The sequence below is a fragment of the Trichechus manatus genome, unplaced genomic scaffold (assembly GCF_000243295.1).
Source record: "Trichechus manatus latirostris isolate Lorelei unplaced genomic scaffold, TriManLat1.0 scaffold00012, whole genome shotgun sequence".
NCBI lineage: Eukaryota > Metazoa > Chordata > Mammalia > Sirenia > Trichechidae > Trichechus > Trichechus manatus.
In genome coordinates, this window is record NW_004443948.1 from 1673998 (window position 1) to 1700627 (window position 26630).

Consider the following 26630-nt stretch of genomic DNA (forward strand, 5'->3'; position numbering starts at 1 on the left):
AAAAAAAAAAAAAAAAAGAAATTTCAAGACTTCCTGCAGGGTCCAGCTAGGCTTGATGGTAAATTACCATGGCAGATCCACGAGCTATATGACAAAGTGATATTCATTACAATGCCCAAATAACTATAAGTTGTATATATTAAAAATAGACAATATTACAACTCTTACAGGAAAAAGGACTTAGATGTGGCTTTTCCTTGGAAAATTCTAATTGCTTTGCAGATGAGTTTACAGGTAATAGACATTTAGCAAATGGTCTGCAAAGCAATATTCTGATCTTTGGAAATGAAACTGAAAATTCAATGACAGAAATGACTCCTTTCAAGTAAAATCAGATCTACTTTCCTTTCTGCAACTTAAATTATGTTTTTCATGTGTTTGATTCCCATAGGGAATACCTTCCTGGGAAGCGTAGTCCATATTTCGCCACTGACTCTCAAACAAACTACTCAATGTGCAAATTATTTTTGTTCTCCAAAGACTACGCATTTGGGATATTTGTTACCTAAATTGCTATCTGCATCTTTGAAATACTGGATCAGACAAAGCTTCTGAAAGTTCACAGAGCTTAGGTTGGTAAAAAAAAAAAAAAAAAGACCTTGATATCGTAAAATCAGATACCCTACAGACACTTAACTAGGGATGACTGTGAACTAAGTTAGACCCTTTGGAAAATACTTTAACATTGACCTATAAGATGGTCTTTTAGGTTTTCATAAAGAGGGGTAAATTTTAATGAGTAAATACCTAGTATCTTTCCCTCTTTGAACAACTGCATTGATGTTTATATAACTAAAGTTAACCCATATAAGGAAAAAGAATCCATATTTTACTAAAACATATTGTAACTCTGATTTAATTGCAATCCAATGTAAGAACATTACCAACATTTTTGGAATTGCCTGCAATTTTTAAGTTCTTTTATAGTGGCTCATTGCTGATCTTTTAACTTGTGCTTATTCATTATGAGGTATTTAAATGGTTAGAGATGAATACTTCCTACCCCCTAAATTTAACCAAAGTCATGTCTCTCCTAAATATGTTTCCAATTAAATTGTCTCTGACTGCTCAAAATAATCTGATTTATTCTATATACAGAACAAAGAATTCACATTTCTTCTGGTTTCTTAAACATGCAAATCTGTGGTTTATAGTTATACTGTTTGTTTTCATACGGACTCAAAAATGAACTACAATACTTAGAGTCACATACCAAATACACTCCCTTAGTTTTCCTCTCTGTTTCATATTTAAAAGGAGTTTTTTACTTTAATTACTGCTTAGAGAGTGCACTGACATAATTTGATTGAAGATTTGCAATAATATCACACAAGCAGTTCGTATAAATGCATTTGGCATTTACTTCATACCATTTATACTATTTTGTTTTATCCACTGCCTTTTTTTTTTTTTTTTTTACTATTTAGGTGATTCTTAAGTGTACACAATAAATATCTAAAATAAATCAAATAGTTACAGTTAAAAAACCTAACCCATTGCCATGGAGTCAATATTGACTCATAGTGACGCCATCGGACAGAGTAGAACTGTCCCATAGGGTTTCCAAGGAGCACCTGGTGAATTCGAACTGCCAACTCTTAACTACTACTCCACCAGGGTTTCCAGTTACAGTTAGAGTCAAATAAATGATTTGAAAAATATTTTCACTTGCTTACCTTATTTATTTTTGATTCACATGATTCCTGCAAGGCAAGGGCATTATTTATTGTTATATCCTCTCCAACTATCTAATCTAGTCTTTTACAGAATGAATGTCAGGACATAACCACTGTGTGAATAAAATCTAGGTTTAATATTTTTGAAATGTAGCATTTATATTTTATTTTCCTATTGCCATTGTTTGATTCCTGAACTATATTTATTAAATCGAATAAATTCAAATGTAAAAGCCTCTCTGAGTATACTATATGAAAATGTCCTTCTATAATTTCAAAGATGCTTTTTAAAAATCAGTGAAAAAATACCACTGGTAGAAAGACTATGAGACAGAATCAAATACCAGATGGAAAAAATCAAGAGCATCTGCTGTTTAGAAGAAGAAAATCAAATAGAAGAATTATCGACCATAATTAAATAGAATTGAGGTTTAAGTGAACCAAAAATGAAGTCCCCTCAGAAAATTAAAATCCTCTTTGGAGTAGACTCAACATTGTGAGAACGTCAACTCTACCCAAAGCAATCTACTAATACAATACAATCCCGATCCAAATACCAACAGCATTCTTTAAAGAGACAAACAAACTAATCATTAACTTTATATGGAGAGGAAGGAGGCCCGGATAAGTAAAGCACTATTGAAGAAGTAGGAGGACTCGCACTACCTGACCTCAGAATTTACTATACAGCTACGGTAGTCAAAACAGCCTGGAACTGGTACAATGCCAGACACATTGACCAATGGAACAGAATTGAGAACCCAGATGTAAATCCATCCGCCTATGCTCACCTGATCTTCAATAAAGGCCCAAAGTCTATCAAATGGGGAAATTACAGTCTTTTTAACAACTGGATGTCCATCTGAGAAAAAAATGAAACAGGACCCATACCTCACACCATATACAAAAACTAATTCAAAATGGATCAAAGGCCTAAATATAAAACCAAAAACTCTAAAGGTCATAGAAAAAAAAAGTAAACAACAGAAAAAAAATGAGTCAATGTTAATATATGGCATTAACAGGATACGAACTCTAACTAACAAAACACAAACACCAGAAGATAAGCTAGATAACTAGGGTCTTTTAAAAATTAAACACGCTCATCGAAAGACTTCACCAACAGAGTAAAAAGAGAACCTACAGACTGGGAAAAAAATTTTGGCTATGACAAATTCAACAAAGGCCTAATCTCTAAAATCTACAGGAAAATCCAACACCTCTACAACAAAAAGACAAATAATCCAATTAAAAAATGGGTAAAGGATATGAACAGACACTTCACCAAAGAAGACATCCAAATGGATAAAAGATACATGAGGAAATGCTTGTGATCACTAGCCATTAGAGAAATGCAAATCAAAACCACAATGAGATAGCATCTCACTGCGACATTACTGGCACGAATCAAGACAACAGAAAATAACAAATGTTGGAGAGGCTGTGGGGAGATTGGAACTCTTATGCACTATTGGTCTGGATGCAAAATGGTACAACGATTCTGGAAAACAATATGGTGCTTCCTTAAAAGCTAGAAATAGAAATATGATATGATCCAGCAATCTCACTCCTAGGACTATCTAGAGAAATAAGAGCCATCACACGAATAGACATATGCACACCCATGTTCACTGCAGCATTGTTCACAATAGCCAAAAGATGCAAACAACTTAGATGCCCATCAACAAATGAATGGATAGACAAACTATGGTACATACACATAACAGAATACTATGCAACAATAAAGAACAGTGATGAATCTGAAGCATCTCACATCAAGGATGAATCAATGCTGAGTGAAATAAGTCAATCACAAAAGCACAAATATTGTATGAGATCACTACTATAAAAACTCATGAGAAGGTTTACACAAAATAAGAAACAATCTTTGATGGTTACGAGGGATGGGAGGGGTGGGAAAGAAAACCACTAAATAGACAACAGATAAGTAGTAACTTTGGTGAAGGTAAGACGGTACACAATACTGGGGAAGTCAGCACAACTTGTACAAGGCAAGGTTGTGGAAGCTCCACAGACACATCCAAACTCCCTGAGGGACTGAATTGCTGGGCTGAGGGCTCTGGGGACCATGGTCTCCGGGAACATCTAGCTCAACTGGCATAACATAGTTTATAAAGAAGATGTTCTACATTCTACTTTGGTGAGTAGCATCTGGGGTCTTAAAAGCTGTGAGTGGCCATCTAAGATACTACACTGACCCCCGTCTGGAGCAAGGGAGAAAGAAGAAAACCACACAAAGGAAAGATTAGTCCAAACACTAATGGACCAAAACTGCCACAACCTCCACCAGACTGAGTCCAACACAACTAGATGGTGCCCGGCTACCACCACCGACTGCTCTGACAGGGATCACAACAGAGGGTCCAGACAGAGCTGGAGAAAAATGTAGAACAAAATTCTAACTCACAAAAAAAAAAGAGACCAGACTTACTCGTCTGACAGAAACTGAAGAATTCCCTAGAGTATGACCCGCAGACACTGTTATAGCTCAGTAACGAAGTCACTCCTGAGGTTTACCCTTCAACCAAAGGTTAGACAGGCCCGTTTAACAAAATGAGACTAAACGGGCACACCAACCCAGGGGCAAGGATGAGAAGGTAGGAGAAGACAGGAAAACTGGTAATGGGGAACTCAGAGTGGAGAAGGGGAGATTGTTGACATGTCAGGGGGTGGCAACCAATGTCACAAAACAATACATGTATTAATTGTTTAATGAGAAACTTGTTTGTTCTGTAAACCTTCATCTAAAGTACAATGAAAAAAAATCCTCTTTGGAAAAAGGTGAGCAACCAATGAATAAATAATAAATTCATAAATACATAAATTCATTAAAGACATTTCCTCTCCCTCAAGGTATCTCTAAGATCTAAAATCTGTAGTGTGGGTGAATTTGTCATATATAAACGTTGTCACACAGATGAAACAAGAAAGTAGGCAAGGTAATACGGTCCTATGATGCTGATGACTGACAATAATGATGATGTTTAAATAACTTTCATCCAGTGCTAATACTATACAATGGTCTAAGCAATACATCCTTTGGCAATTCCAAAGGGTAAATATTGTTACATCCATATTGTAGATGAGAAATCTGAGGCTTAAACTGTTTAGTCACACAACTAATAAGCCATATTCCTGGTACAGCTAAGTCCAAGCACTCAAACAATTGTCAGAGAAAAGAGCCTTTTGCTAAATAGAACAATTAAATGTAAGCTCTAATTTAATGACAAAGTCAGGAAAGTTTTCAATATGTTTGTTAATGCTACCATAATTCATATAAGTTTGTGAGAAGAGATAGAACCTTGTATAAATCAAAGGTTTTATAGCTATTATAAAGCTGCCATAAAGTATTTGTTTAACTTGTTATTTAAAAGTTATTTGCATTTTTATTATCAGGGGCATATTTTTTATTAAAATAAACTAATTGCTTTGGAAAATCTTGAGTTTGCAACTGCTAAAGGCTAAGTAGGAATGGAGAGCTGTCACTTTAAACTCAGGGAAAACAAATGAATTTTTCATAACTCCACTTAAGAAACCTGATAACTTCAGAGCAGTCTTTATGAATGAATCAATGCCTGAAGCCCTAGGTGTATCAATTTAAGGGACATAAATACTAAACTTGTTTCAGTATCTTCAAGAATCAAACAAACAAACAAAAAGAACCAAGTCTGTTGCCGTTGATTCCGATTCATAGCAACCCTACAGGGCAGAGTAGAACTGCCCCACAGGGTTTCTAAGGAGCAGCTGGTGGATTCAAACTGCTGACCCATGTCTGCTGGGTTCTAGGCTAGATGTACCTTAAAAAAAAAAGACAAAGTGTAGTCTCACTGCTCAAGTAGCTTCCAGTCTAAAAACAACTGGAAATAAATACTTCTGAATTCATTAAAATATATGAACATCTTGCAATTCTAGAAGGTGTCTTGTGACTGTGCACGTAGAATCAGGTAGGGGCTAAGAATGTTCTATTGAGCAATATTTTCCAGCTCAGAGTAAGTAGAATCTTTAAATCATCCTGTTATTAAAACCTTCACAGCTTATTTAAAGAGCGTCTGAAATGACAGAGAAATGAATGGAGAATAAGCATTGGAATCATACGTCATAAGTGAAACAAACTTTTGAACAGTCATCAGAAGTCTAGATGTCATCCTACATCACATCAGACACACTTCTCTCTTAAGCTGCTAAAGTAAAATAAAAAGGAATAAAGTCAGCATTCCGCACTGAACGTGCAGCGATAAAGCACAGGCCAACAGATTCCTCAGTGACATTAATAAGGTATTTGGTATACTAAGTCTAAACAAAGTTTCTGCGGGCAGGAATATTTATAGTAACCGCCTGGTATCTGCCTCAAATGAAATTAATTGACTATATAAAAAGCCATTAACATTCTCATTTCTTCTCTCCAAACCAAGCTGAAGCAGATAAAATAATTCATTAACCAGGATTAAAAAGAAAGAAAAAAAAAAAAGGATCATGAAATTCCCTTGGTATTGATGCAAATTTCCACAACTGCCAACCTTGAAAAGAAAACATTCAGTGAAAAGAGTTATGCTAGAAAGTAAGCACTACTAACAATGTCCCAAGTTAAAGAAATCAAGTGACGTCTTGATCGTCGATGACTGAAGGAATATAGCAGATGATTTAGGTTTAATAAACTACTTTATACTTCTGATTTTTCAAGAGGCAGAATCAGCTTGATGGCAACTAACAACAACAATCTTTTTAAAAGGAGGATTATTGATATCTCATAAAAATAAGTCTGCCCAGGTTCCAGAAAGTTGGCCCAAAATAAGGTTTAAGCCACGTAACTGGTAAATAAAAAGAGATACACACACTTTTTCTCTTTAGTTAACTCTGAAAAATAAATTATCTAAACAAAAGCCATATTTTGAAAAGATTACTTGAGAAACTTCTAGTAAACCAATTCTGATGCATGATTTCCTACTTTCTTTACTAATCCCTGGTGGTGCAGTGGTTAAAACGATCAGCTGCTAACTTGTAAGACCAGCAGTTCGAAGCCACCAGCTGCTCTGCAGGAGAATGATGTGGCAGTCTGCTTCCTTAAAGATTTACAGGTTTGGAAACCCTATGGGGTAGTTCTACTCTGTCCTATAAGGTTGCTAGGAGCTGAAAAAGACTCGACGGCAGTGAGTTTGGTTTGGGTTTTATCAATCTTTTCATTTTACTTGGATCCACAATCAACACCCATAGAAGCAGCAGTCTGGAAGTCAAAAGATACATTGCATCAGGCAAATGTGCTGCAAAAGACCTCTTCAAAGTGTTAAAAAGCAAAGATATCACCTTGAGGACTAAGGTGTGCCTGATCCAAGCCATGGTGTTTTCAATTGCCTCACATGCATGTGAAAGCTGGACGATGAATAAGGAAGACCAAAGAAGAATTGATGCCTTTGAATTATGGTGTTGGCAAAGAATACGCAATATACCATGGACTGCCAAAAGAGCGAGCAAATCTGTCTTAGAAGAAGTAAAACCATAATGCTCCTTAGAAGCAAGGATGGCGAGACTTTGTCTCACATACCGTGGACATGTTGTCAGGAGAGACATCATGCTTGGTAAAGTAGAGGGTCAATGAACAAGAGGAAGACCCTCAATGAGTGGGATTGACACAGTGGCTGCAACAATGGGCTCAAGCATAGCAACGATTGTGAGCGTGGTGTAGGACCAGGCAGTGTTTCATTCTGTTGTATATGGGGTCGCTATGAGTCAGAACAGACTTGAAGGCACCTAACAACAATATTCCTTAAATTACCTCTGGTCAGTTGAATTTTTTGTAGTTATCTTTTATACGCATTTCAATTTTCACACATTTATTGTAATATGTACTCAATACCTTCCTAGAACTGGCTTTAGCTGGCTTTTTCTATGTTTCAAGTTTGCACGGCATGCTAATTCCTGAATGGAGTAGTGTTTAATAAATCAGTTGACTCTATGTTCCTTCAAAGGCAGAGATCAAAATATGTTAATACCCTACACATTTTTGAACCAAGAGCCAAACTGATTTAGCAGTGATGATATTCATCTTTCTCTTTCTCTTTATGTGCATTTGGCACACATTAGGAGCTCAATAAGTGTTGAATATTTGATTGAACAGTCAAAGGATACTTCCCATTACTTTATCTCATTTCAGGAAAAGTGGAGTGTTGTGAAAGTATGCATTATGTACATGAGACATATGTTCTGGTTAGAATTCTGGTCCTTGTAAAGAAGATAATTTTGGTTTTATTTATAGTTCTGAAATTGACCAATGATGTTTTTTAAAATCTAGAGATTTTTATCAGTATGATTTTTCCCATCAAATAATGATTACCACATCTTCATCACTTAGTTCACTGTAATTTAACTGTATCAATATTCTCTCTAACACCAAAAACCCATTGCTTTCAAATCAATTTTGACTCATAGCAAAACTATAGGACAAAGTAGAAGTGCCCCATAGGGTTTCCAAGGTGCGGCTGGTGGATTTGAACTGATGATCTTTTGTTTAGCAGCTGTAGCTCTTAACCACTGTGCCACTAGGGCTCCAGTATTCTCTCTAGAGTGGAATAAATAATTTAAAATACTTCATTACTAAAGTAAGAAAAATGACCTAATTACAACATTTAGAACCTGTATAAGGCTCCATTGTGGCAAGTACTCAGAGGACAGCACTCTAATAGGACTCCAACACACTTTGAGATATTGACATGATTAATAAACAGATTATAAAGATTGCCTCTGGAATGTGTAAACTGTGTAAAGTAATTTGCCCTTTTTTCCTATCCCGCAAAATTCCAAAGCACAATAGTGAAAGAGTCCTTAAACTCTTAGTGCCAAGGCTTCCCCTTATTAATTAACAATTCTCATTATTAAATTAATCTTTCCTTCTCCTATACTGCCAAGGTACATTGTACTTCTAGTAGAAGATTTATGAGTCTGTCTTACATTGAAAATATTCATTTATGTATCTGTTTCCTGCACTAGGCTGTGAGCTCCTAGAAGGTAGATACGGTGACATATTCATCTATATTTCCCTTGTACGTAGCACATTACTTACTTTGTACTAATAGACAGTCAGATATAGTTATTGAAATAAATTTGGTAGACTATTTGCATATCTACAATGCTTTGCAATCCACATATCCAAATTTTATTTGATGTCACTTGGGCTAACCTTAGCCTTCCCCAAATATCATGATACTCTCACTGTTAACTCTTCCTTCTTAAAAATATAGAAACAGAATGTTATGGAGAATTAATTCATACAGATATACCTTATATTAATAAATTCTTGGTTCCTTTGTGCTCACTGTCTAAGGCCCTACTTATCTTTCAACAGGCAGTACTCTAACTTCAGTAGATTTTATGGCTTTAAAGAGTTTCCTAGTATCTCTTACATTAGACTAAACCATAGAGAAGACGTGTTGGTTGAGATCAAGACTGCAGCCCCTTCTTAGCTCAAGAGATTCATGAGCGAAATGGGCAGTTCCTATCCAGAGGAGAGATGAGAAGGCAGAGAGAGTACGGAGCTGGTTGAATGGACATGGGAAACCAGGGGTGGAAAGGAGGAGTGTGCTGTCATAATATAGGGAGAGCAACTAGGGTCACATAACAATGTATGTATAAATTTTTGTATGAGACCAAAAAAAATAGCAATAAAATGATGACTCAAAGAAAAAAAAAGAAAGACTGCAGCGCTTGCAATCAGACAGCCTGATTTTAGATCTCAATTCTAACACTTACTCAATGAGGGACTTTAGGCAAGATACTCAACCAATCAAGGCTTTAGTTTCTTTATTTATCAAATGGGGATAATAATAGTATATGCTCGATAGGTTATTTTGAGAAATAAATGAGATAAACCATGGGGATTACTTGGCAAATCAGCAGTGTCTGGTATATACTAAGTACCTAATGAATGTTAAAAAAAAAAAAAAAAATCTTTAAGACCTCATTACAGTGCTTCGAATGAAGTAGGCACTCATTCAATATCTGTTGAATCAAAGTGTATGAGTCCTGTTTTCTTCCATATTAGACAACAGAAAGACTGTGGTCACTGACTACTGCATTATGAAATTATCCTGTGTTGTTTAAAATCTGGGTGAACTGGAACCCCAAGTAGAGAGTACTAAAGGTGTTGTTCCATCGTTTTTGAAAAGAGTAACTCATTGTTTTTCTAAAAAACAAACTGATACCAGCAAACACATAAAGTTTGTTGACTTATCTTCTCCTCTGAATCTTTTTCTAAGCCTCTGTGGTCCTGAACTGAAGTTCTGTCTCTAAAAGGTCATTTGTGAAAGAGTCATAGCAAGCTATTATGACTGGTCTACAGGTTTATTAAAAACAAACAAAGATAAGTCAAAACAAAAGCAACAGCAACAAACACCACCACCAATGACAACAAGAGTAAAATTACAAGCTTCAAACCTTGCTGACCTATACCAGTATAGATACCAGGCTATAGAATTGGTTGAGTATTGGATTGATCTACTAGATTACGCCACAAACTGATACATTCAAATAAATATTTGTTAAAATAAAATTGGTTTAGACTTGCAAGATACTACATACAAATCAGAACAAAGTAGAATACCTTGACACTTTGTATACTGACCTGAATACACAAAGTTTTCCTGATTAGAGAAACAGAGGAAGTCACAATTTAGCTCGCAACACCAGTGAATGTCAAGATATGATCATAAGAACTCAGTCTGCGTTTAAATTACAAAGCTAAAGAAATTTATCCACCATTTTTCTTCCAAACATGTGCCATTTTATGTGCTACCTCTGATTCTTCTATAATTATTTGTACTGATTAATTTGTGAGGCCTTTTTTTAGGAATAATTTTCTACTAATCTATATGTCTCTTGTACTGAAGTCAGTATTTTCAATAGCTGAGGAGATATTTCCATGACAATATAATGTTACTATATCACTGAGGTGCTGTTGGCCTTCCTCCAAATGACCAACTACAAGATTCAGGGATGTAAAACTTTGACACAAATGTTATCTCTAGGAGTAATCTTGACAGGGAATAGTTTTGAATAGTGTATTGTCACTTTAGAAAAATGGTTTAGTACACTAAAATTAGGTAAAAGAAACAGTAGCAACTCTGAATTCGTTGTGCAACTTTCTGTTATAACTTAATGTGATTTCTTTTCTGATACTTCTAGTAACATTTGTCCGCAAGACAGCATGCGATATAAGTTAATTTGTTTTATTTATTTCTATTAACACTTTTATGTAGTTCTATTTACTTCACTGCTACTTAGTTTTTCTATTTCTTACGGTCTCAGTGAGGAATAAAGAATTATAAAAAAATAATTTGAAATCTAAACACATTATGATCCATTTTCTTGTTCCACAGAATATTTCATAGGTGATAAACCCATTGCTGTTGAGTCAATTCCAACTCATAGCCAACCTATAGGACACAGTAGAACTGCCCTACAGGGTTCCCAAGGAGTGGCTGGTGGATTCAAATTGCCAACCTTTTGGTTAGCCACCAATCTCTTGACCACTGCGCCACCAGGGCATAGTTCTGCATAAATTGATACACATTATTGAAATGGAGATACATCTATTCCTCTGCTAGTGAGAGTATCAGAGATGAGTTCAGCAGGGATCATACTAGAGTGAATGGACAACTTTTTTTAATCCGTCTTGAATTAGGTCTTCATTATTTCATTTAAAGTAAATCCCAAAAATACTGAGTATCATGATAAAACATTCTAGTGATGAAAACAATTCAAAATGGAATGCAATGGTTATCTAGTTTTTCTCTCCACTCAGGTATATAAGCAAGTAGTTTATGTTGTTTCAATTTTAGAAGTTTCAAAACTATTGGTAGTAACATATTCTGAAGGGGTTTTTCTAAGGATCTAATAACATGGAGATGTATGATGCTACACGTACTATTTGTTGTCACTTAAAAAGAAATCTATAAACTATGCCTATAGTCAAAAACAAAATGTTATCTTCTGTTCAGATTATTAGAAAGAACAATTTATGTATAAAGTATATTCATTTCTTCCACATAGACTTGAAAGTACTGAATGGCCACGAGTAAAATAACAAAATCAGTTCCCTTGACAGAGTATGACAAACAATGAAGGTATTGCCAATGAACTAGGTTTCACAGACTATTTATTTAAGTCCTCCTGGGCATTTATACATGAGTTCAGCAGGGTTCATATTACAGTGAATGAACAATTAATTTATACATTTGAAATTTAGTAATTTCAGGGTGTTTGTAAGCACAAATCCTTGCCTAATGCTAAATACCAAATGTTTGGTTAAGTGGGAGTTTTCATCTGATATATCATAATTTTATAAGTAACATGATTTTTTAATAGATTGTATTCCAATTGAAGAGAGGTTTTTAATAAAAATCAACTTGATCATACAGTTCAGATTCCCTGATGCTATATTAAGAATCAAATATGCATTCCAACCTAAGGTGTCATATAGACAAAAGGACCAAATCATAGAGAAAAAAACCAATACTCCTCTATATATCAAAAGCTGCCAACACCAGCCTACATATTGAAATAAGCTAATCTTTATTAAAACACTAATGCTTTGTATATAAACACTTACTACAGGAGCAGACGTCACTGAGGAAAATACTATATTTTATAGCACTTAAGTAAATAATGCTATGATACAGATTAACACAAACATCTATAGTCACCACAGTATCTAATTCTGTTAGAATTAGATTGTCTGAGGGCTAACAATGATTTTACCCTCTAAATAAAAGGCACAGAGATTCTTTTACCTTAGTTGGTCTAGCGTTAGACTGCTGTAGTCAATAACTATCAAGAAAAAATTAAAAATACTATATACAACACCAAGACTGGGGTGTAATGCGGCATCCCATAATCAAACACATTAACATTTCCACAATAAATCAAAAATCACTATGTCAGTCAGGATACACTTAGTCTATAGATAGACTCAGATGAGTCTGAGGCATGGTTTGCTGCAAGTGAGCCTGGGCTCATAAACTCACAGGTAAGGAGCAATAGCACTCTAAGGACATAGAAAAGACTCTTACCTTGGCACATAAAACCTCTTTCTTCATAGCCGGCATTGCATGAGCATTTGCCAATGGGTACAAGCCATTCACCTTCTGTACTGCAGTACATCCTGGGAGGATCTTCCTCCTTAGAATTGTTAACACAAGAGCCTCTAACTTCCACCAGGGACTGTGAGTCCATAGGTACTGTGTCTGGAAACATAGCCAGATTCTTCACAGTAAAAGGGCACTTTTTGAAGTACACTCTCACAGACACCAAGGCAACACAAGCACCAACATCATGAAAAGCCAGATAAAATCCCTTTTTGTTGACAGGACCTACTTCTCGAACCTCGGTGTTGAGTTTAAGAATGCGGTCCCCAAGATCCATTTGAGTGAAACTTTCATCAGCTGCAATGGTGTCAATCTTTGTAAACTGATGCTCTCGGAATTTGACCCCATGATCATCATCAGACTCCATGTAATATAGGTTAAAAGTCTCCTTGCAAGTTCCCAAGACCAATGGAATGCTATTGCAGTCCCTTAGAGTGAACTTGAGCTCCACATAGATCTTCTGAGCTGAGTTCCTGGGGACCCAGTTGGTCCTTAGCCAATTATTTTGACTATGATCCATGACATTGCACACCTGGTAAGTCCGGATGGGTGTGTAATGCTCATCAACACCACTGATCTCTTCCCACTGAAGAATCAAAGGAAAAAGAAGAGAGGCAGAATTAATGAGTTAATCACAATAAATACTAGATGAGAATGTCCAAGGCATCACAGAAATTATAAAACAATAGATAAAATAAGCAGAAACTTCAATGTTAGTCATCCAAAATGATGTGGAGTAACTCCACATCATTCTTATCATAGTTTTTTTTTTTAAATTATTTGCAAGATTTTCTGTGTTCAGTGACACAAAGTAATCCATACTTTTGATGAACATCTTTGGATTGCATTATAGTTTGCATGTTCAGAGAAAAATGACTTGACAATTGAGCAATTCCAGAATTCAAACTTCAAATCAGTCCTCTCCAATGACACTATGAAGTAGTTTTGTTTATGTTTTTTTTTGGATTGTTTTTTGTTTTGGTTTGTTTCCTTATTTTAAAAGAGAATGAAAAAATACCACTGCCTAAAATTCATCTTTAGTATCTTTTCCCAGTTTGGGTCAGGTTTTGGTAAAATCTGGTATATGGCAAAACAATTGGAATCTAAACGATTTCTCTACCATTATAGTTATGCATTTTTTTTTTTTAAACTTAACATACTTGGCCATTTCAATGACTATGTATTGGGGAATATACCATGGACTGCTGGAAGAACGAATAAATCTGTCTTGGAAGAAGTACAGCTAGAATGTTCCTTAGAAGCAACACCTCATCTCACATACTTTGGACATGTATTGAGGAAGGACCAGTCCCTGGAGAAGGACATCATGCTTGGTGAAGTAAAGGGTCAGTGAAAAACAGGAAGAACCTTGATGAGATGGACTGACACAGTGGCTGCAACAATAGCCACAAGCCTAGCCAGGATTGTGAGAATGACGCAGGACTGGGCAGTGTTTCGTTCTGTTATACGTAGTGTCACTATGAGTTGGAACCAACTGGATGGCACCTAACAGCATAACAACAATATGAAAAAAAAAATTGAAGTAAAAATTTAAAAACACCTCCTCTCCCCTCTAAAAAACTATAAACCTAAGAGTTATGCATGAAAAACAGAAGACATAGTGTAGTGAACTGCCAAATTCTCAACGTCTCTTACCCATGTTGGACTTTTACATGAGCAAGAAATCAATTGCTACTGTTTTGTTTTTTAGTTTTCTTATAGCAGGTTATCCTAATACAGGTTTCCTCACTGTAAAATCACACACACAAAAAAAAAAAATTCTTAAGGCTTTTAGAATAGTGAAGTACTGCTTTCTTTTGTTTCTCAGATTTTGAAAAGCTTTGAACTTAGTTAGCACCAGATTGTTGGTGTTACTTTGGACCCTACAATGATTATACCAGCTGTTTATAACTGTTCTCCCTGTGTGTATAGGTTCTTTTTACCATGCCCCATTCTGCTGATTGCTTCCAGGTAAATATGTTTTTTGCCATGACTTTCTTGAAGTCAGAGTTCTCCACTATCTCTGGCTTCCCAGCACCCATGCAATCATTTTCAAACTCTTTAGTTTGCCATTCATGTTTCTCCAAATACTGGGCCCAACCTACATTTTTTATTTTTTTAAAAGTTTGACATCAAGATGAGTGAATCATATGTCTCACTTCTATACGTATTATGTTCTTATTAAGGTGAATTCTTTATTGTCTTCCAAAGACTTGTTGAATCTATTGCCCTTTATTCCCTTGGTTATGGTATAATCATATCTGGACTGTGCTGTTTTTCTCCTCCATACCTTCCATAACCCTGCCATTCATAAGAAACTTTCTGCTTTATATATACCTTTATAAATGCCCTATCCATTCGTAAATTTATTTCACGGTAGATGTTAAGTTTAGTTTAGATTTTTTTAGTTTTGTTTCATATGCATCTGCAAAATTTTATACCTTTCATGAAACCAAAACAAACAAATAAAACTCATTGCCATGGAGTCAATTCCAACTCATAGCAACCCTACAGGACAAAGCAGAACTGCCCCATAGGGTTTCCAAAGAGCGGCTGGTGGATTCAAACTGCCGACCTTTGGGTTAGCAGCCAAGCTCTTAACCGTGGTGCCACCAGGGCTCCGTACCTCTCATATCTCCCATAATTTGCAGCACAAAACTTTAAATTTTAAAGTTGTGCATTAAAATTATTGTTTACCATATTATAGGGAGGAATCATTCATGGGAGTCAAATTTTTTTTAAAGTTTTTATTAGAGATACATTTTAATTCTGTGAATAAAAATATAAAATACTTGTAAAATCTACAAGAAATATGTTCCTAAATATTTCTCTATTAAAAGAGTTCATTATTTTCACCAGGAACTGTAGATTTTAAGTACTTTTCAGCTAAATTAACAATATTTACCATGTACCAATATATATTTTTATTTTTATTTATGAATGGCACATGGGAATTCTAATTTACAGCATCTCATCACCAAGTGAGATAAAATGTTAATTTATTACACTGAGGGTAACCACAAGCAAAGAAACATGACATTCACTTGGCCTTTAAGCCTCATTAGAGACAAATAAATTATTCACATTAGGGTGTTTGAATTATCAAAAACAATCTGTGGACTCCAACCAGTGTGAGAAACAGAGTTTAAAATTTTACTTCTAAAATCTTTCTAGCTCTTCTACATATGGAAAGAACAAAACAAGCAAAAAATGCTACCTATTTTAACTGTCTAAGGTATTCAACAATTTTGGTCATTCAGAATCTAGAATATAAAATTGGTACTCATTTTCTAGAGGCAGAATTGGCTTGATCTCATCATCACAGTCAACGTCCAAAAAGGGAACACACCGTGACTCTTTTAGAAAACCCTAGAGCTAATAGACAAGATATGTTTCTATTCTAATATAAAGAAAGTGACAACATTCACTTGTACTTTTAATAATCAACAGTATACGATTTGCAAACATCTACTCTGTGCACGTCGTATACAGAGTTTCCAAGAAGGAACATCTAAGTGAGACTCTTAGTTCTGTGAATTTCAGTGAAGGTGCCTATAATACCTAAGTCGCATTTAAGCAAAATTTGTTTATTAGTTTAATATCAGAAAATTTTAAAACAGAATGAATAAATTTGGAGCCCCCCAAAACTCTAGTGTTAAAAGTTAGCATTTTGTTGAATCTTAGCTATTATCATCATATTGGTGCCACAACAACATTGTAAATACAGAGCTAGCAATAATTCCAGAGAGTAAATGATTTTTTGGGGTACTTTTTATAGAAAGTTAGATCATAACATGCTACTTAGAAATAAACTGACTTTACATTTTTAAGTCAAGATTTCCTGATTAATTTTTTGCAAATGTCTCTTGCTATGACCAGCACTTTATAAGACATCAAATAAAACATACTAAGTAGAGATTTTCATAATTTGATGTAAAATCTGATTTTAATTATGGAGATCTCACTGTAGTTTAACATTTTTCTTCTTAATGATAATTTGGCAAGCTAGCACAAGTTCTTGAATGCAGAAGTACAAATTGCAAAGCGGTAATGCAAACAGCACCAGCATATTCGGCACATAAAAGGTTGCAGAGAGCAATTACAAATTCATTAATTTGTAATGAAGACCAAATTGCTTGTAAGTGATGGTGGATTACCATTTCAGACCACTTGCAAAAACAGTAAGTCTCTAACTCCAGCATTTGTTGAGAACTAAACAGTAGAATTAAAATCCCTAAATGAACTTTTCTCAGTAATAGCAGCCACAACAAAAAGCATTAAAGCTGCCGTTGCCCATTGTATTACTTCTGTTTTATCAGTTTAAAGAGTACCCAAGTTTACCCTATTCTCACTCCAAGAACTAATGTACAATGTTCATAAATTATTAAAAATAAATAGTTCCATGGTAATTATACGAAGACTAGCTTGGAAAAAGAAAATGGGGGGTATGTAGAATTGGTGACATATAGAATTGGGTGGTACAAGGCATCTTTCTCTTCATTATCCTAATCCTCAAAACAATCTTTGCAAGGGGTGCCCAACAGTAACATTATCTTCAGGAAAAAGGGGATACAGACACATGAAGCTTAAAATAACTTCCTAAAGCTCAAATTCTTCAAAATCAACAATTCTGATCTTTAGCCTGGTTTCCAGATTCCCACTCCAAGCTTCTTATTATTGGTCCACTGAGGCCCAGAGCTGAGTGACTTTTTTTTTTTTTTTTTGTCCCAGATTATTGCAACTATAAGAAAATACTTATCTAGCTTTAATCTCCCAAGACTAAATACCTTATCGTAGCCCATTCTGTTCTCAAAAGCAGATGTAGATGTAGATATGGATATGGATGTATATATAGATATAGATATAGATGGATCCTGGCTGAAAGCAGAGAATTCCAGAAAGATGTTTACCTGTGTTTTATTGACTATGCAAAGGCATTTGACTATGTGGCCATAACAAATTATGGATAACATTGTGAAGAATGGGAATTACAGAACACTTAATTGTGCTCAAGAGAAAACTGTACACAGACCACGAGGCAGTCTTCTGAACACAACAAGGGGATACTGCATGGTTTAAAGTCAGGAAAAGTGTGCATCAGGATTGTATCCTTTCACCATATCTATTCAATATGTATGCTAAGCAAATAACCCGAGAAGCTGGACTATACTAAGAAGAATGGGACATCAGGATTGGAGGAAGACTCATTAACACCTGCTATATGCACATGACACAACCCTGCTTGCTGAAAGTGAACAGGACTTGAAGCACTTACTGATGAAGATCAAAGACCACAGCCTTCAGTATGGATTACACCTCAACATAAAGAAAACGAAATCCTCTCAACTGGACCAATAAGCAACATAATGATGAATGGAGAAAACACTGAAGTTGTCAAGGATTTCATTTTATTTGGATCTGCAATCAAACCCCATAAAAGCAGCAGTCAAGAAATCAAACAACATATTGCATTTGGGCAAACCTGTTGCAAAAACCTCTTTAAAGTGTTAAAAAGCAAAGATGTCACTTTGAGGGCTAAGGTATGCCTGACCCAAGCCATGGTATTTTCAGTTGCCTCATATGCATGTGAAAGCTGGACAATGAATAAGGAAGACCAAAGAGAATTGATGCCTTTGAATTATGGTGTTGGCAAAGAATATTGAATATACCATGGACTGCCAGAAAAAGAAACAAATCTGTCTTGGAAGAAGTACAGGTAGAATTCTTATTAGAAGCAAGGATGGTGAGACTTTGTCTCACATGCTTTCGACATGTTATCAGGAGGGACCAGTCCCTGTAGAAGGACATTGTACTTGGTAAAGTAGAGTGTCAGAGAGAAAGAGGAATACTCTCAACGAGACGGATTGACACAGTGGCTATCAACAATGGGCTCAAGCATAACAAAGATTATGAGGATGGTGCAGGACTGGGCAGTGTTTCGTTCTGTTGTACATAGGGTCACTATGAGTTGGAACTGACTCGATGGCATCTAACAACAACATAGATATAGATATGAATATATAGATATGTGTGTGTGTGTATACACACACACACAAAAATATATGTATGTATGTGTACACATATATGTATAATAAAAAGGTTTAGTAATCTAAAAATGTTGAGACAACAAGGAATAGGATTGCTTAGTGCGCTACTGAAAAAGACAGTTATCTAGAAGAAGCAGAAGAAGGACATACTTCTTCTGGTTAAAGTAAAGATATTTTCTTTTTTAATCATATAGGATAATTAAGTTTGTGATCACAGGGATAAGGGAGAGAAAATGGGGATTTCATGTTGGAGAGTCAACTAACAAGATGGTAGACCAGAGCCTAAGGATAGAAATGCCCAGAAGGGCAAGCCTGGGATGGTTATGGTCTGTAATCTTAACAATAGTTATGATTTCTACCCATTCCCCCACACCACCTTTAACTCCTATGCTTTCAACAGGAATTTGATAATGATATTAGAATTGCCTTATTGAATATAAACAGGACAACCTCCCAGTCTGGGTAAAGTATACTGAAAATGCTGCAAAACCACGACAGAGCTGAAAGGATCAAAGATGGTAAATGAGGAAAGTCAACAAAGATTTGGAGACTGAGTGAAAGAGTAAGGCCCAGAATGATATAAGATCCCTACCCAGAATTCTCAGGTATATTGGGCAGGTCATAGTACTTCCTATAGTTATAACAGACGCAGACTATAAAAGGCACACATGTCTCCAGAAAGCTTGTGGGTGTGGGGATCCTTGGATTACATTAGCAAATAATACCAACCTCTATCTTAGATTCTCTGTGTCTACTTTACCCAGTTCCTCACAATTGGGCTCACAGATGTTCGCATTTTCATTCTCAGTTCTTCTCAAGTTCCTTAAAACCCCTAGACTAAAACTAAAAGCCCAGTACCCTCAACTCCACCATTCTAGGGGCTTGGATTGAGTTATTCTCACAGCTGAGGATCATCAGTTCAGATGGGACTGTACTAGGATCTTGTGGTTGTTGCTTTGACTCTTTCTATTGTGGACAAATATCTAATATCTCCGACTATAGACTGTCTAATTCCTCTATATCAACGGTTCTTAACCCCGGTTAACTTTTCTAAACTACTACTTTCTAGGTCCTTACTGAGAAAAAAAAGTTGTTTTGAAATCCCATAGATAATTCTAATGTACCCCAAGACTGAAAAGAAAGCCAGTTGCTATCAAGTAGATTCCAACTCTTAAACAGATCCCCAGACCTCTCTTTTTAGGTGCTTCTAAGTGGGTTTGAACCATCTATCTTTGAGTCAATAGTCAAGTGTTTAACCTCTTATGCCACCCAGGGAATCCTCTAAGGTTGAGCACTGTTATGGATTGAATTGTGTCTCCCCTCAAAATATGTGTTGTAAATCCTAATCTCTATGCCTGTGGTTATAATACCATTTGGGAATGGATGGTCTTTGTTATGTTAATGAGACAGAATTAGTGTAGGATATGTCTTGAGTCAGTCGCTTCAGAGGTATAAAAGAGATGAAACAAGTGAACAGAAAAGACATGGGGAAAGATTAATGCCAAGCCACATGAAGATCTCCAAGGAACCAGGAAACAAGCTGAAGAAATAAGGACCTTCCTCCAGAGCTGACAGAGAGAGAAAGCCTTCCCCTAGAGACAGCACCCTGAATTCAGATTGCTAGCCTCCTAAACTGGGAGATAATACATTTCTGTCTGTTAAAGCCATTCACTTTTGGTATTTCTGTTGTAGCAGCACTAAATAATTAAGACAGAAATTTGGTACCAAGAGTGGGGTGCTACTCTAAGAAATACCTACAATGTGGAAGTAGTTTTGGAACTGGGTAATGGGTAAAGGCTGGAAGAGTTTTAAGGTGTCTAATAGTAAAAGCCTAGATTGACTCAAAAAGGCTGTTGGTAGAATTATGAACATCAAAGGTGATTCTGATGAGGACCCAGAAGGAAATGAGGAGAGCTATAAAGAAAGTCTCTATTGTCTTAGAGAATACATATGGTGCCAGCAACAGAATGTTGCTAGAAATGTGGATGTTAACTGTGCTTCTGGTGAGGCTTTAAAAGAAAATGATGAACCTGTGATTGGACAACAGAAGAAGGGCAATGATTTTTATGCAGTGGCAAAGAACTTGTCTGAATTATGTTCAAATGTTTGGTGGAAGGTAGAACTTGCACGTAATTAACTTGGATATCTGGCTGAGGAGAATTCTAAGCAAAATCTTAAAGAGGCCACATGGTTTCTCCTTGCTGCTTATTGTAAAATGTGAGAGGAAAAGAGATGGACTTAAAAATGATCTGTGCAAAATAAAAACAAAACTTAAAGATTTGGAAAATTTTGTTGTACAATCTAAGGATGCAGCTACACAAACTTTTTTTTTTTTCACTTTAGATGAAGGTTTACAGAATAAACTAGTTTCTCATTAAACAGTTAGTAACACATATTGTTTTATGATATTGGTTAACAATCCCATGACATGTCAACACTCTCCCTTCTTGAACTTGGGAAGCTATTACCAGCTTTCCTGTCCTCTCCTGTCTTCTAATCCTTGTTCCTGAGCTACTGTGCCCCTTTAGTCTCATTTTGTTTCATGGGCCTGCCTAATGTTTGGCTGAAGGGCGAACCTCAGGAATGACTTCATTACTGAGATAAAAGGTTGTCCAGGGGCCATATGCCCTGGGTATCTCCAGTCTCTGTCAGGCCAGTAAGTCTGGTCTTTTTTTGTGAGTTAGAATTTTGTTCCATATTTTTCTCCAGCTCTGTCTGGGTCCCTGTATTGTGATCCCTGCCAGAGCAGTCAGTAGTGGTAGCCGGGCACCATCTAGTTGTACCGGACTCAGTCTGCTGGAGGCTGTGGTAGTTGTGGTCCATTAGTCCTTTGGACTAATCTTTCCCTTGTATCTTGTTTTCTTCATTCTCCCTTACTCCCGAAGGGGTGAGGCCAGTGGAGTATTTTAGAAGGCTGCTCACAGGCTTTTAAGACCCCAGATGCTACTCACCAAGGTAGAATGTAGAACATTTTCTTTGTAAAATATGTTACACCAATTGAGCTAGACGTTCCCTGAGGTAATGGCCCCCACAGCCCTCAGCCCAGCAATTCAGTACCTCAGGGAGTTGGGATGTGTCTATGGAGCTTCCACAACCTTGCCTTGTACAAGTTGTTCTGGCTTCCCCAGTATTGTGTACTGTTTTACCCTTCACCAAAGTTACCACTTATCTATTGTCTATTCAGTGTTTTTCCATCCCCACTCCTCCTCACCCTCATAACCATCAAAGATTGTTTCTTTTTACACAAACTTTTTCAAAAGAGATTAAGCCTGTGACTGATGGATCTAAACAACTACCACAGCCGAAAACTCATCAGAGTAGACTGCAGGGGACAGAGAAACAACAAAAGGAGAGAACGCTGTCTGCCTCTTGGAATTTTACAGGCAGGAAGCAGGCCTGTTGTCCTCCAAGGAAAGTAAAGAACCATCCCTGGAGCAGCTCAGAGATCAACAGAACTGTTGGAAGGCACGGGAAGCAGGGCCTTCTCAGTTTCAGAGAGGGACCACAGACTCCGAGTTTTCAAAAATTCAGATCTTTGCCAACTTGTTTCCAGAGTGTTGGACTGCCGTTAAGGTGTGCCAGGGAGTTGGGGCCACCACCCAAGGCTGAGGGGATGAGGCTGCCATGCCTAAGGGTCAGAAGAATGGGGCCTGCCAGGGCTGAGAGTGTGGGGTTGCCACTCAGATAGACTAGGAGAATGGGGCTGTCCAAAGCCGAAGGAGCAGAGTTGCTGTCCCAGTGGGCCTGGAAGGCAGAGCTGAAGTCCAGGGCCAAGTGGCCTCCACCCAGAATCCAGAGGGCATTGCCAGCACCCAAACTCTGGAGGGTGGGGCCATTGCTCAGCTGGTCTTAGAGAACAAATGATTATTTTCAAGCCTTGAGAGCTAATGTAATGTGTTCTGCCAGATTTTGGACTTGCTCAGTGCCTGTTATCCTTTCTTTCCCTCCAATTTCCCCCATTTTTAATGGAAATGTCTACCTTCTACCATTGTACTTTGGGAGCAGATAACTTGTATTCTAGATTTCACAGCTTCACAGATGAAGAGAATTTTCCCCAGGATAGAATATGCCTAACGTCTCACCTTTATTTGATTTAGATGATTCAGAAGATGAGATTTTGGACTTGGGGTTGAATTTAAGACCCTTGGGACTATGTGATGGGATGAATGTGTTTTGCATGTGGCAACGACATGAATTTTGGGGTGCCAAAGGGTGAAATGTTATGGATTGAATTGTGTCCCCCAAAATATGTGTTGTAAATCCTAACCTCTGTGCCTGTGGTTATAATCCCATTTGGTAACGGATTGTCTTTGTTATGTTAATGATACAGAAGTAGGATGTATCTTGAGTCAATCTCTCTTCAGCTATAAAAGAAATTTAAAAAGCAAGCAGGAAAAAGTTGGGGAAACAGTGATACCAAGCCACATGGAGATCTCCAAGGAACCAGGAAACAAACTGAGAGACAAGAACCTTCCCCCAGAGCCCACACAGAGAGAAAGACTTCCCCTAGAGCTGGCACACTGAATTCGGACTTCTAGCTTCCTCAACTGTGAGAAAATAAATTTTTGTTGATTAAAGCCATCCACTTGTAGTATTTCTGTTATAGCAGCACTAGATAACTAAGACAAGTACCAACGCTATATACCTCGTGACTAACTGGATTTTTAACTTCTGAGCTCTACTTGACCTGACGGAATTCTCCAGTATCAGCTGCCAAGACTTCTGAGTCTCCTCAAAAACTATGTCCAAAGTGTCTAGATGCCCCTGACCCTGTCCCTTGTTTTATGTTCAGCCCTAATCTCATCTGGTTTTTCATTCAGATTTGCCAAAACCCAGATAAATTTAATGAATTTCTAGCCAGAGGTATTGACTTGCAATGAGTATGATATAATATAAAATATACCATGGGAAGACCACCATCTAAATGTATTGTTGTCAAAAGTTTTCAATTAAACCGGCTATTTGAAGTTATTTTTCCTGGGGGGAGGGAGGATGCCAATATCAAAACAAAGATAAGGAAATATGATTTGCAATGCAAGGGGTTGATTTTTAATGGTGAAATATTTCTATGTGTGATGTAAATGAGATTTATAATTGCAAAAAAATATATATTTTTAAAGTTATAAGCATAAAGCATACCATTATCTAAAAATTACTTCAGCACAGAGTGCTGATTGAAAAATCATCTAATAAAACATTTATTATTCTACAAAAGCTAGGAAAGAAAATTTGTGACATTCACCAGAGATGTTCTCCTTTTTACTATTCACATATAGCCAAAAGGATTTACTTTTTATAGAATAAATTTCCCCTGAATATTTGGGAGTAGGACAATGAGATTCTCATGTTCCAATTCTTGAAAAAATGTTCAATGTGAAATTGCTCAATAAAAAGGTAATTTTAGAATTTCAGGATAACTGCTTCAAAATAATGGGGGAATATTCCACACACATTGGCTTAACTTGTCTAGACTGAAAACTGTGCTTAGATGGGCATTTACAGAATTACTACAAATGGCCAACTACTTAGAAATTAATACATAGCAGTGACAGCAGTCCATTTCATATCAGTTGTGAGATTCATGTAATTTCCTGCTATGATAATGGGTCACAGCCACAGTAATTCATAGCAATTTACAATATACCTGTGGAGCACTCACGTTGACGGAAATGAAATTAACTCATGCCACTGTGGAACATATGCTAAGGTTTGCAGATCTTCAGATAACTAAGTTTATTTTTTAACAAAACAAGTGCAATTCTTGAGAAGAGTTTTCCTCAAGTAGAAGCCATTTTATGGAGCCCTGGTGGCACAGTGGTTAAAAGATGCAACTGTTAACCAAAAGCTTGGAAGTTCGAATCCACCAGTCACTCCTTGGAAACCCTATGGGGTAGTTCTACTCTGTCCTATAGGGTTGCTATGACAATGCAATGGGTTTTTTATTTTAAAGTTACAAAGACATCTTCTGCTGTGCTTCCCACAAGGTAGCAACTGTTTTTCATGGGAATGTGGTTAATTATTTAACCATTGAGTGTCCTGGAGATCCCAGAGTTAAGGTTCTTAGCTCTAGAGACAAGCAGACCCTGGGTTTGAAACCTAGCTCTGCCACTTACTAGCTAGGTGATTTAGTTTACACATCTATAAAATTGAGGAAAATAATAGTACTCACTTTACAGAGGTTTTATGAACAAAAAATAGATTTTCTATTTACAATGGTTGTAACTATGCATACGGACCCTCGTGGCACAGTGATTAAGAGTTGGCTGCTAACCAAAACGTCAGAAGTTTGAATCCACCAGTCCCTCATTGGAAACCCTATGGAGCAGTTCTACCCTGTCCGATAGGGTTGCTATCAGTCAGAATCGACTCAGTGGCAATGGGTTTGGTTTCTTTTGTTTTGATAACGATGTATGGCACACGGGGAACAGTAAACAAATGTTAATTATTATTATTCTGCTAAAGTGGAGCCCTGCCGTGCAATGATTAAGCTCTTGGCTGCTAACGGCAAGGCTGGTGGTGGTTCAAATCCTCCCAGCATCTTCTCAGGAGAGAGACCTGGCAATCTGCTCCTGTAAAGATTAGAGTCTAGAAAACCCTATGGGGCAGTTCTACTCTGTCACATGGGGTAGCTATGAGTTAAAATCGACTCAATGGCACCTAACAACAATAACAACAACGGTGAGTTAACCAAGAATGTCACTGAGGTAGAATAAAGAATGGACAGAAGTAGAATAAAAAATGTAGCATATTTTAGGCCATCTAAACAAACATGGATGGGAAATAATGTTGGACAAACCATATGACCGTGGTAGACAATCCACAGTTTACCAAAAAAACCAAAACCTGTTGGCCGTCGTGTTGATTCTGACTCCTGGCAACCTTATAGGACATAATACAATTGCCCCATAGTGTTTCCAAGGAGTGGCTGGTGGATTCGAACTGCCAACCTTTTGGTTAGCACCTGAGCTCTTAACTACTGCACCACCAGGGCTTCAATTCACAGTTCAGAGAGTTACTACTTCCATTGAATTGAACTGTTTGAAGTTACTATTTCCAAAAGGGTCTCTTGTAAAATTATAACTTTCTTTCCTGGGCAGTTGGTTCTCACACCATTCTCAAAGAAGTAATGACTAGGCAAGATAATTCCGCCAGTAAGATAATTTTATGATTTTTTTCTTTGTAAAATAATAGGAATATATTTTAAAATTCCACCTTTCACTGTTTCCTATTCTTTCTTAACTGACTTTCTTTCAGTTTATTTAATCCCACCACAATTTCTGACATGTGTACTTCGTTTTACTGTTTTAAATGTAATAAATATAATTAATGGCAAAAGTTAACAGAATATTTGACTGCATCATGTGTTTATAATAAATGAGTCTGCTGTTTTTCTTTAAAATCTATGATGCATTTTCCTTTCTAAAGAAGGGTAAAAGTTATAGCTTATTGTACACTGTATCAGGTGCTGTTCTTCTGTCATTTCTTTAAACATCTGAGTTCATTTCTTTCACGATTCTGTTTTTTAATAAAAATTATATAAGCTTTTTGTATTGCATGTCAATAAACATACTTTCTAATTTAATATAAATGAAAATACGTATTATTTAAATTGTTTTTAGTCCATCCTGTCAGTTATCTCATGAATAAAATGATAATGATAACAGTACATTTCTTAAGGGATTGTCTAGTTATTAGTGGATAATATTGCTAGTTAACTAGTCCTCACATAGTTTTTATCGACTCACTAAAACGTA

The 26630-nt window shown here is 36.5% G+C and overlaps 1 protein-coding gene across 1 annotated transcript in view; it reads right to left on the reverse strand.

The window, feature by feature from the left end:
* The window catches only part of EPHA3 (EPH receptor A3), a 432183-nt gene that overhangs the window by 311433 nt on the left and 94120 nt on the right, over positions 1-26630 (reverse strand). Inside the window, exon 3 of the mRNA XM_004371373.2 lies at positions 12755-13415. Coding sequence (XP_004371430.1) covers positions 12755-13415 — 661 coding nt within the window. The remainder of the gene's footprint in view (positions 1-12754; positions 13416-26630) is intronic.